Source organism: Onychostruthus taczanowskii, unplaced genomic scaffold, assembly GCF_017590055.1.
Source record: "Onychostruthus taczanowskii isolate IOZ18803 unplaced genomic scaffold, ASM1759005v1 scaffold3, whole genome shotgun sequence".
Lineage (NCBI taxonomy): Eukaryota > Metazoa > Chordata > Aves > Passeriformes > Passeridae > Onychostruthus > Onychostruthus taczanowskii.
Genome location: NW_024500349.1, coordinates 8,889,130 through 8,901,391, shown reverse-complemented (window position 1 = coordinate 8,901,391; position 12,262 = coordinate 8,889,130). Strand labels below are relative to the sequence as shown.

The 12,262-nt window shown below is 37.0% G+C and overlaps 1 protein-coding gene across 7 annotated transcripts in view; it reads left to right on the top strand.

Annotated features, from left to right (window-relative positions):
• Positions 1 to 12,262, top strand: part of ARHGAP21 (Rho GTPase activating protein 21) — a 112,326-nt gene that overhangs the window by 39,322 nt on the left and 60,742 nt on the right. For all 7 annotated transcript variants that reach the window (XM_041408396.1, XM_041408399.1, XM_041408398.1 and 4 more), the window contains one exon: positions 6,497 to 6,679. In XM_041408396.1, the coding sequence (XP_041264330.1) occupies positions 6,497 to 6,679 (183 nt within the window). The remainder of the gene's footprint in view (positions 1 to 6,496; positions 6,680 to 12,262) is intronic.

Sequence of the window (12,262 nt, the reverse complement as noted above, 5' to 3'; positions counted from 1 at the left end):
CCGAGGGTCTTGTTACCAGTCAGAGATCTGTTGGGATCCATCTGAATGGGATCCATTTCCCTGTGGCCCGTTCTGCAAAGAGGAATCCTTAGAGATGTTCTGGGGTAGGAAGCTCTTCTGTGCTTCAGTGCATCTATGTCTCAGACTGCCTGATTTTTCTGTTTGGGGAATGCTCTTACAGTGTCACTCTGTAGATAAAGGCTTTCTCAGTGGAGTGAACTAATTTCACTTCTGTGTATCAGCACATAGTAAATGTCAGCAGCCACATAAATATATGGTCGATACTGTTAGGTTGAATGTATTGTGCTGTGAATCTGTATTGCATTTTAGTTGTATGTTGAGAGTTCAACTCATTATTGAATAGAGGGAAACTTCTATTTTTAAATTACAGTGATTTATTTCTGCTTGGCAAAGTTCACTTTGATAGGTGTTGATTACATTCAGCCATGCCCAAGTAATGTTTGTATTTCTAAAAGGTAGACAGGAAAAAGGATGTACTTTTGGATTGAAGTTGGTAGAGTATGTAGGTAGGAACAGTTACTTATTCTTTATTATCTGACCTCAGCTTAAATCTATAAATAAATTTAACGTTATTAATTTTTAAAATTTTTTTAACCTTGTTGCTTGCTTAGTGTGACAGGTGACACTGGAGTAGCATGCAAAAATGAGTGCTCCAGTTTGACACTAAAAAATACTGAAACATTTGGGATATTTGTTAATTAATTGTGTACGCTAATTTTGATGTTAATAAAGAAGGGACTTTTAATAAAGAAGCTTTGGTATTATGCATGCACTGCTGCATTCGTCTTTGGAATTCGGCTGAGAGTTTTTTAGCAAGTCTAGCATGTACAGCTGTTAAGTATTCAATTGGCATTTTTCTCAGGGTTTGTTTGTTGGTTTTTGGGTCTTTTTTTGCCCCTCTTGCTTTCTGTGGATTCTAGATGCCTTTTTTTTTTTTTTTTTTATGGTGTCAGTTACCATCCACAATCTTACATTGAGGATTTTTATAGATTTCCTCATATCTCAACAATTTGACCATCCATGTGGTTTTGGAGAGCAGTGTTGATTATACTCTGTAGCCATCTTTCAAGGACATAAAATGATGAACCACTTCTTTGAGGGAAGGACACTGTCAGTATATATACTGACAGATTGTATTTCCTGCCTGAATTCCTGTCTCTGTCAACATCCTACCTATTCAGGGCATGATTACAAACTTGGTAAACATAAGAGTCAGTCAGAAGTTTAGAAAAGTGTGTATTGGACACAGAAGCCTAAAATGATTTGGGTTTGGGGTTTTCTGTGTTCCAGTTGTCTCTTTGCAGTGATTTTTTTTTCAGTAAGGAATGAATGTATTTCCTAAGGCTAAAAATGATGGAACTGATTTATTTTTTTTTTGAGAAGGCTGTGTTCTGAATATCTGGAAGATGGATTTACTTAATGTCAGCTTTGTGTCAGTAATTACTTTTCTTCAGCTGGGAATAACTTCTGTATGAGATGTTGTTTGTGCATTCCTGTTTGATTTAAAGACACAGTAGAAAATTAGGAAATTACCTCAGAAATTACCTTTCAAATTAGAAGTTACCTCACTACATTGTTAGACTGTTTCAGTATGTGATCATAGTATTTGGCTTTATAAAAGTGACCCATTTCCCTTGAAATTTTGGTTTATTAGCTTGAGAACTGAAAGAAAAAGACTCAATGTACACCTTGTGTGAGTAATCCTGCTTCTCAGGTGCTACTAAGATAAAATACGGTCTTTTTGTGCTCTATATGCCTTCCTATGCTGCAAATAAGATGTAGATAATATATCTCAGAAAAGGCTGTATAATCTTTTATATGGCTGCCTTATAGGTAAGTTTTTTCCTACACATTCTGTAGGCTTAGCCAGAAAAAGACCTTTTTATTTTTTCTTTGTTAGCTTTTTAAAGAATGTGTTTTGTTGTCACATTAAATAGGGCAAGGCTGTCCTAGAAAAGCCCTTTTTCTCTGCAGCAGCAGATATTTAACAGGGCAGTTAGCTAAGTGATAGCGACTGAGTACAAAAATGGGGAAAGCAGATGACCCTATACAAGAAATGTCCCTGTTTTCAAGTCAGTCTAGCTATATTAGAGCATTTGGAATATTGTGCCTGTGTCTCAGGAAGATTTTATGGATTAGTAATTATTAATATTTTTTCATTTGGCTTATGTCAGTAGTTACTGAAAAGCCCTAAACATCATACGATGGCTGTTGAATCGGTAAATTGGGTGACATCAGCTCATTTTGTATTCAGCACATATCTGTGTAGCTGAACGGCCATATCAGGTAGCACTTTTCTTGGTAGATGAGCTAAAAGTTGAACATTTGCTAAGTGCAGCTGAAGCAGGTGCTGCTTGGTGCAGGCTGTCTCCATGTTGTGGCTGAGGTACTGATAGATCAGTCCCCTGGATGGTCTGGTGGTGGGGGAGGCTGTTCGGTTGGTCTGAGAGTTGGGGGTTGTTTGTTTGTTTGTTTTTTAAATACATCTGTAGGCTCTGAAAAATATAGTGTGGGAAACCCTTACATCTACAGTGAGACTTTTATTTGTATAATTTATTTGTGAAGCATTCTGTATGGTAAAAAAACACATAAACCAAAGTAGTTTAAAAAGGTAGCAAATCTGGATGCCAGTCCCATGCCCCATTTCTTTAAGAATAATTTTGAATTTGGGTGCTGAACACAAAATAAACATAGAAATTGATTGCTCATAGCAACTTTAAAAAGGCTTGAATGATTTTTCCAGAATATGTGGTACAACGTATCAATTATTTCTTGTGTTTTTTTCACCTATGAAGACAGTGTTCAGAATTTAGACCAAACCTGTTTATCTGTTTAGACAATCAAGATGACTATTTATAGCTTCGATTGCAGTTGCCTGCAACTGTCACATAAGGATTTTTAGCTTGTACAGTACTGTACACTGAGGTCTGTAAATTGATCAGAAGATTAAAAATCAGAGGGGCTTTAGAGAGCGTGCAGGCTGGATGTGTTAGCTTTTTTAGTTGTTATTTTAGACTGATATAATGGAAAACTATTGTTTTGCGACTTACTTTTAATTTGAAGTAATATTATTTACCATCATTAATGCTACTTGCTGATTTCACAAAATTCAGTTACTGTTAAGCTGCCAGTGATTCATGTAGTTTTCCAAATAGTGCCATCTGATTTTTCATGGATGCTTTCATTGCTCAGAAAGAAGCGTTAAATACAATATTAAAAACAAGGTTTACATTTTGCAGTGCATTTAAGCATCTGTTGTATGTCCTTGCAATTGCATAGAACAGGAAATGATGCTTTGAGATACTTTGTGCAGAAACCTTGTGCAAAAAATTCCCCAGGGAAATGATGCTTGAATCATTTTTAGTAGCCTGGGATTCTTCAGTCCTTGAACTGGATTGTATGCATTCTGACTTCAATTTTGAGGACTGAATCTATAGAGAAATAAACATACAGGTCTTCAGTAAGGACTATGGCACAATGATCTTTTTGTTAGATCTTATATGAAAATGAAGCATTCATTTCTCATTTATTGTAATGCAAATGACTCTACCCAAAAGACAGATGCCCTTAAGGATATGAGATACTTATGTATTTGTAACTTGATATTTGATTTGCAAGGAAAACGGTAGGGACTTTGCCTTCAGTAGTGTGTACTTGCCTGTGCTAAACATCATCTGTTTCTTGCTTGCTGTCTTGCATCCTTGTTTTGTTTATGTTTTTGAGAACTTCTGTTGTTCCTTTTTAAAGCTTTTTCTGGCAAGGGATATTCTGGTGTGTGTGCTGTGGTTGGAAGTGTCAGAGGGTTACTGAACAGATGTTGATTCTCTTTATAAGTCAGATTCTTGCTTGTTTGAAGTGCTGGCTGAAAGTTGCTATTACCGAACAAGTTTATATATAATTACTGATACTACTGGCTTTTTCTGTTACCCTGTTGGCAGACTTTGCAGGGGGTCCAAGGTTGGCATGAAGTTCACCTTTCCCTTTTTGTGTGCTCTTTCAAGAAATAATTATTTGACTGTGGGTTTATGAGTAACTTCTAGTTCAATAACTTGTGAGTGCTAAAAGCTTAAATGAAATTACAAGGAAATTAGAGATTCTCTTGCTACACTGAAATGCTGTAACTCCTATTTCTGAAAGCTAGTGAAGTTCTCTGTAAGGGTCTATTTTGAGCTGAGGTTGCAGTACTTCTGTATGTAAATTACAGTCTTTAGTTGTTACACATACTAAAACTACCTTTTGGATAATTAAGGAGGTTTTTGTTAGAAAAAAAGATGGAAGTATATTGAAGACTTGGATTTTTTTCAGTGCTACATTTAAGCTTGCTGTTTACCTATTTCTAGCTATGGGTATTTGCTTATGGACATTTTTCAATATCTGTGGTTGTTGGATCATTTGAAACTTCACATCATGTGTTGCGTGTAAAAAACTGAGAGAAGAAACAAAAGATTGCAAGGGAATATTAAATAGATGGGTTGCTGTGAGTCACTTGATGGAGGAAATCATTGTCATTTTTTAGAGGCCAGTGATATTTTTCTTCCTAGGAGCAATTTCTTTTGCCAGTTTACTAGGATCAAAATGTTCTTACTGGCTCCAGTTTCTGCATGTGTCCTGAGACTGAAAGCCTGAAAAGCGACATTTGTATGTGCAGAACTGATAAAATGCTCTTGTGTTCAGAAGCTGAACAGAGTGGTTAGGAACACCTCAATAACAAACTCCATCCTTAGGCTAAAGGATTATGTAAATTTTACTAATCTTTGCATTGTTTGAACTTTAAGCTCAAGCCTCTCATCTTGGCAGTTCTGCAGTGCTCACTAATTTTTCGTTCATTAGTCATCTAATTGCAGAGTCTTCTCTGTTTCACACTAACACTTTAAAGCATGAATGAAGATGATAGATGAGGACATACTAGGCTGTGTTGGAGTCCTTCATATATTTAACTCTTCTTTCCAAAATCTACCACTAATTCTTCCAGGCTGTTTGGAAGAGCAGCTGTCAGGCTGCTCTGGTTTCTCCATGTTTTCTTGTTGCTGAAGCGGCTCCATTTCTTGGCTTGGCTGTAGTGTCCATTTGTATGTTTTTTCTTGGTAAAAACAGAGTTGTTGAAGGTAGGGAGGCTGGTCTTTGGAGCACTTGCTGCTAGTATTTGCTCGTTCTCCCTGTTGGACAAAAGCAAGATGTGGATTTCTGAGGACAGACTGTTGCATCTGTGGATAAATGTGTTGTGTTTTACATACCCGAATGCAAAATGTTGTTCTGGTGGGTTAAGTCTCACTAAGGAGCTGCAATATTTTCCTTGTACTAATGTGTTGGTCTCCTTGTGGTTAGAGTGGAAATGCTCTGTGTTCTCTGTAGATGTTGGTTGGAGCTGCTGAGTCCACCTTGCCAACTAGCACTGCAGTTTGAGATTCCAGCTCTAAGACTGAAGCAAAAGAGATTATTTTGGAGTAGGACAGGGAGAAACCGAGCAGTAAATTCTGGCACTGATCAGCCAGTTGCTGAGCCACAGCAGCAGAGCTACTGGAGGACAAGAAGACTATTATTTCTGTTTGAATACCCTTTGAATAGGCTATAGGCTCTGGTATCTAAATTTGTTTCACGCATCGTTGAACTAGAATCTTTAGAGGAGGGTCATAGAATTTTGCATGCTTTCTTTGTGAATCCTGCCTTTGAGTGCTGGTGTGGCACTCGCTTTGAAAGTTGAAATGGAAAATTGTATATAAGGCTGAGAAAGTAGATATTTTAATATGTTGCTTGAGTCATAGGTATATAAAATTACCCATAAGAAAAAAACCCACCCCAAGATTGCTGATTTCTGTGTGAGAGGAAGGATTGCAGTAGGAATGTAAAAGGAAAGGAGCTTTTTTTACTTTTGTGTTTAGAATTTGCATACTGAAATATTCAGAGACAATAACTGAGGGTGGGAAAAGCAAAGGTCAAGTAATAGATATGACTAGAGGAAAATGTCTTACTGGAGAAGTCTAACCGATTGCATGTTCTGTTTTACTTGTATTAAATCAGGAGGTAGTAGTCAAGAAAATCATCCCTGAATTGTGTGGCAAGGAGAACTTCATTTTGTACTTGTGTATGTGAGATATGTACAGCCAGAAATGGGGTCCCAGAAATCACATGTTTATCTCTAAATAGAAGGCAAATAAAACATGCAAGCTGTATGCATTATGCATTTCTTACGGTTCCTTCAAGTCTTTCATTGTTGAATGCTGATTTTTTAAATATCTAACTCATTTAAAATTTAAGTGTTATTCTGTATGCATTATGACCAGAGGTGCAGTGGTGTAAAGGGTGCTGCTGTAGCATACACATTGAAAATACTAGTGATCACCAAGTTATTTTGGTTATGGGGAGAGAAATTCTATTTTCAAGTGTACAGGCATGTCTGGGAATTCTTATTCTTGTTTTCTTTTTGTTTTATAATGATCCAAATTAAAACTCCTCTGCGTATCTTTTTCTCTTTTAGGCATCAAAAAATAAAGATGCAAAAGAGCAGAGTGAAGCTATATCACCATCGGAGGAGGAAGAAACTTTCTCTTGGCCTGGTCCTAAAACTGTCGTGCTAAGGAGGACATCTCAGGGGTTTGGCTTCACCTTAAGACACTTCATAGTTTACCCTCCGGAGTCTGCAGTTCAGTTTTCTTTTAAAGTAAGTGGAATTAATAATGGAGCACTTTTTAATATAAAGCCTTATACCTTTTAGGGTAATAAATCCCGCTTACTTGAAATTAAATGTGTTTATAGATCTGTCTGACACAGACGAAAGATCCCTTATAAGGTGGTTGGGGTCATGACACTGTTTAATAGCTGTTTGCTGATCTATTCCAATAAAATGGAATTGACTGAGTTTGTCAGTCACTAAAAATAATTGTATCATGGATAAGAACAGTGGTTATTGCAGAACAGGTAAGTATTTCTCCATGCAGATTCTTTTTACCCAAAGCCAGTGTTATTACTTAGTCTGTACCCGTTCTGAAGTGTAGACTTGAAAGGGTATGATGTTTGGGTTTCGTTGTTGTTGTTGCTCCCCTTCCCAAAAAGCCAGTGTTATTACTTAGTCTGTACCCGTTCTGAAGTGTAGACTTGAAGGGTATGATGTTTGGGTGTTGTTGTTGTTGTTGCTCCCCTCCCCAGTTTAAGTTTGTCACACCATCACATTAAGAGATAAAGGAAGAATGTTTGCCTTGGTTTCTGACTGAGTATTCTAAACTCAGTGAACATTAGAAAGACAGATTGTGTTTCGGTGTTACATTCTTTCTGCTGAAAAGAGGACCTGCAGTTGAGATAAATATAAACAATATATGCTGACCTACATTAAAAGACAACTTTTTAAAAGTATTTGACTTTTTTTTTTAAATTAAAAACAATATCTGAATGTTAAGTAGCTAATTGGTCTTCCTTGCTCAAAGCATGTACATGTTCTTTTTTGTGACTGAAGCTTTTGAAAGTTGCTGTAATATGGGATGTTGAGAAAAAGTCAATTTAATAATGAGAGGAATTTGAAAATTGAGAGAGGGTGTTTCTTAGTGAGTTCAAATAAGATTTGTTCATTTAAAAGGCATCAAATGTAATAGTTTTCATGAGCTGTGATACCCCTCAGTTTTGCTTTTGCTTTTCCAGTTAGGCAGAAGAATAAATTCTTACCAAGCTGGGGAATGGGTACTGAAGCTTTCTGGAAAGAGCATGGAAGTGAATTGACTCATGTGTCTCTGCAGGTGTCTTTCAGTCAAGTTGTCTGTCTTTCCCTACCCTTGGTGGCTGTAAGATTTCTTTTGAAGTAGAAAAAGCTTTGCAGAAGAAAGTTGGCACATTTTTCCAGTTTACTGCAGCTATTCAGCCTTCACTTGAGTGCACAAATTTTTTTCCTTGACAAGGAGTGACTGAAGTTACATGGAAGTGAAATTATTAGCAGTATCAGGTGATCCCAGCATTTTTGTCATTGAGCACGGGTAATAGCAGTCTGGTTGAATTCAGTGTGAAACAGAGGAAGGAGAGTGGGGAAGCCTTAGCCATGAGCAGAACAAATGACATGCACTTGTAGCATCTCTCAACAAGAGCCGCTATTTGTGCTGAGGGTGAAAATAAACAGCATAAGCAGGATTACCTCCTTAACTAAGAAGTGACTGGATATGTTTTGGAAAAAAGCCATCACTAGATGTCTCTAAGGGAATCAATATGTTTTTCACGTGCAAAAGGAGATAGGCACGAGGGAAGGGTATTGTAAAAATGAAATATCATTCCTTCCTCTCCAGTTCATATCTGATGGTTTGAGAGACCCAAGCAGTTCATAGTGAACCCAGCACCTTTCTTGAAGCTCTTAACTCCCTCTTTTTCTGCAAGAGAGGTCTTCATGCCTTCTTATTTTTTTTTCTCTGTCATGTTAGAATCTGGTTCACTCATTCCTGTTTCTGTCTGATTTTGAAAAGGTAATAATGAGATGACTGGATACTCTTAATGCCTTTTGGTGGATTCATGGGTTCAGTTACATATAAAGATGGTAAGGTTCATTTGGACAGAGCTCTTGTCCTGAACAGTTATAGTAACTTGAACAGTTATATTAATTAACCTGAATGCTTATATTTGCTTCTTTTCCTTTTAATGTTCATGAGGTGAAGCAAAAAAAAGTACAGATCTTACTACTTAATGAGTATTCATAAGGTGGCTTTTGTAGACATCTATGTACCTGAGTTATGTTACGAAAGAATGAAATTCACCTATTGTCAGCCTGATCCTAATATGAGGCAAATCTGATTTCTCCGCTGTTCAGTAGAATCTTTGATCAGCTAAGGTTACCAGCTAATTACAGTCTCTGTCATTGATTGTAAGCTTAAGTATCAGTCCTCTCTTTCCTCATTTATCAAAATTGTAAATGCCTCAGAAGTCACAGATGTTTCATTTTGTATTCCTCAAAGGCAGTATAATAGCATTGAATGTGATTTGGTTTTCTGACTGCTTTTCATCTTGTAATAGCCTTGTCCCTCCTTCCCACCTGAGGATGCAGACACTGCTGATATAAGACAGAGATTACAGCTGGATGTTGAAGATGCCCTTTACATAACAGCTGGAGTCACTCAGTCCTTGACCTGTTTCCCAGAGCCACAGCCCCGTTGTTATCACAAGTGTCAGTGTGATGCTGGTGCTTTCTCTCTAGATCAGTGCAGGAGTCTCTATTGTTTACCCCAGGGTAAAAAGCATTCTAGCTCCTTTAATTTTAGTGTTTAATTCCTCTCTGCCCCTTCCCTCCCATCCCCCCAAGGTAAGCATGCCCTACGATCTCTTAAATTTTACTGCAAATCAACATAAACTAGTAGAGGTAGTGAAAAGAAAGAAAAATATCTAAAAGTGCTTTTGAACAGTCTTTCCACGTTCTTGTGATATATATGTTTTTGATTTTTTTAATACCTACTGTAGGTTCCCATTCAGAAATACTGGTGAAAATGTCTCCATTTAAAGTTCTGCTCCAGTTGCTTGTGTTTTGCATGTTTGAAAAAGCTGTTAATGAGTCAGGTGGAATCCTGTGGGAAGAGGAGGAAAAGATTCTTCACAAGGGGGAGCAGCAGCATCTCTAGAACATAGAACATAATATTCTTAGCCTGCAGGGTGTGGTAAAGATCACACCACAACTGCATATTGCATGGGAATTGGGAGATAAGCTTTCTATGTGCTGGAGAATGCTGCTGCTTGGAAAGCCATTGAGGTGGATTTCCTTGGAAGCAAAAAACTACATGCCAGAGGATGTATTTGAGTGGAGAAGAGTGGGCATTACGTTAGAAAATGCATAATCTGTTCTCTGTTTAGATGTGTTTGAAGTGATGAGTTTTTAAGTTTTGAGAAGTTCAGTGTTCTAGTTGTTAGTTTAATAAAACCTTTGTTCAGTTGTAAAGACTTTTTGTTTATTGTCTGAAGAATTCACTGCAAGGAAGGAGATGTAGGCAGATCTGCCTCCAAATGTGGCTGACTGCTCTGAATCCCAAAACACTCTTGTCTTGATACATAAGCTCCTTATAGTACTTCAGTATGTCAGGTGATTTTTTTGTAACACCCTTTCCCCATGTGAAAATGATTGGTTATGATCAATTCAGGGAAGTGTCTCTGCATATTTTAAAATGAAATGCTAGTATGTTGCATTTTGATTATATTTTTATTATCTATATATAGTATTTTTATATCTAATTCATTTAGCATTCCATATATATGTAGTAGTGTAGATCTAGGTCAAATTCAGGGTATTTTGCCAAGTTCTACTATCTTTTCATAGTTCCTGCATAAAACAGCTTTTTAAGTGCAAATCAAGGGTCTCTTTCTCACCATAATTGGCCTTAATTAACTAATATAAACACTGATAGTTATGGCAAAAAACTGTTGTCTGGTCAGTCTGTTGGGAGGCACAGCGCTGTGTGAAAAATGACCTTGGAAATGGAGGATGTGATTTGACACATTTCACTTTGGCAGAAGTACTTGACTGTGCTTCTGTGGAGACACACACCAAACTGGGAATAGCTGCACATACAGGAATAACCCATTTATGTATTGTGCTTGCTTCCCTTGCCTCCTTTCCCTTAAGAAAGTGAATATGGAATGTGTGGAAGATTTCTTAAGCTAGCATTGCAAAAAACAAGTGTTGCGTAATGCCTTTAACATCAGGTGTTCATTAGGATTTGTTAGAAGCACACAGTTGCTGCATGTGATGTTTGTTCTCCCAAGTTCATCTGTCTGAGAAGCAAGTAAATAAATTCTTCTCGTCAGGTATGCATGCAGCATATACTGACATCTTGCCACGTGTAAGGGGTGAATGTAGGAGGGAAAGCTGGTTTCAAAACACTTGTGTTATAAAGCATTCATCGCATTTTTCAAAGCCTGATCTCACTGGCTTGATACCATGAAAAACTAATGTTTTGCAGCTGTCTTTGGTAACAGAACTTTGCATGACCAGTGACAAAACCGATAAAACCCACAGTAGTATTTCATAAATCATGGCATTTCTACATTAGCTAAATTTTCTCTTCAAAAGTGTTTGTTATATAGCATCAAACCAAGTAGCATCCCATATATGTAACCCAGATTTTTCAGACTGTGAGTTTGACGTTTCAAGTCCTAAACATGTTTTTTCACTTGACAATAGGGCCACAACTCAAAATGTGCAGAAGTTACCTGTGTCTAATTCTGTTACCTCTGTCTAATTCTGTGCTGCTGATTGTTGTTCAAAAGCAGCTGACAGTTACAGGGCTTCCAGAGTAAGCAGTCATGGTGCTTACCTTCTAGTGTGCCATTTTTACCAAAGTATAGAGCAGCCAGGACTGTTCAACTTAGGGATACACTGTATGGGCAGCAATGACAATTATCATGGCTTTTTACAAGTAGAATATATGCTAGATTTTTGTTAACTCTGTGTTTTGGGTTTGGGGGAATTATTTTATGAATTCTTTTATTCTTTTATTCTTTGTTCCTTAAAGTTATCTTTCTGTGATATCTTTCAAAGCTCCAGCAGAACTTTTGTATTCCTTGTAAAAAATCTATTTCTGCTAGGACAGATTTGTCTTGTCCTCACCATTATACAGTGTTCATATCTGGGTCTTATTTTCTCTCTTCAAGTCTTTCTCTCTTGAATGGATTACTCAGGTCAGTGTGTTTGAGCTTTATATAATTTGTAAAACATAGTGATTTTGCTTTAAATGCAAAATAACTAGAAATTTTGAGTTAGTCCATCTAAAAGTAGGAGGAAATACCCAGGTGAAAATTATTTCTGTGGTCATTTCCTTGCTCCTTGTTTCTGCAGGACAAAGCTGTTCCAATTAGCGGAGATGAGTAGTTAGAAATATTTTTCAAATACTACCTGTTAGTCTCAGAAATTGCATTTGATTAAGTATTTATTACTCTATCAAGTTTAGAAAGCAAGCAGGCATTTTCCAAGTTAGATAATTTTCCTTCTTAAATGGTAGAACTTTGTAGACAAGGTTAACCATGATCTTCATACCAAAACGTTGACAAGAAAGTAACATAAGTAATTTTTTTTTGTTTAAGCATGCCATTTTCCCCCCGAACTTTCCACTTGTGTGACTTTTGCGATCACTGTGCAGAAGGAGACTCTTCAAGGTTGTTACTAAATAGTGTTTGGGGTACATGTTTTCCCCTAGTAGCACTGAAGGCAAAACAAGCTTGATGTAAATTTCAGAAAGCATATTCTGACACTGCTTACAAAATATTTTGTATCTCTTGCATGTGTAGCTTTGAA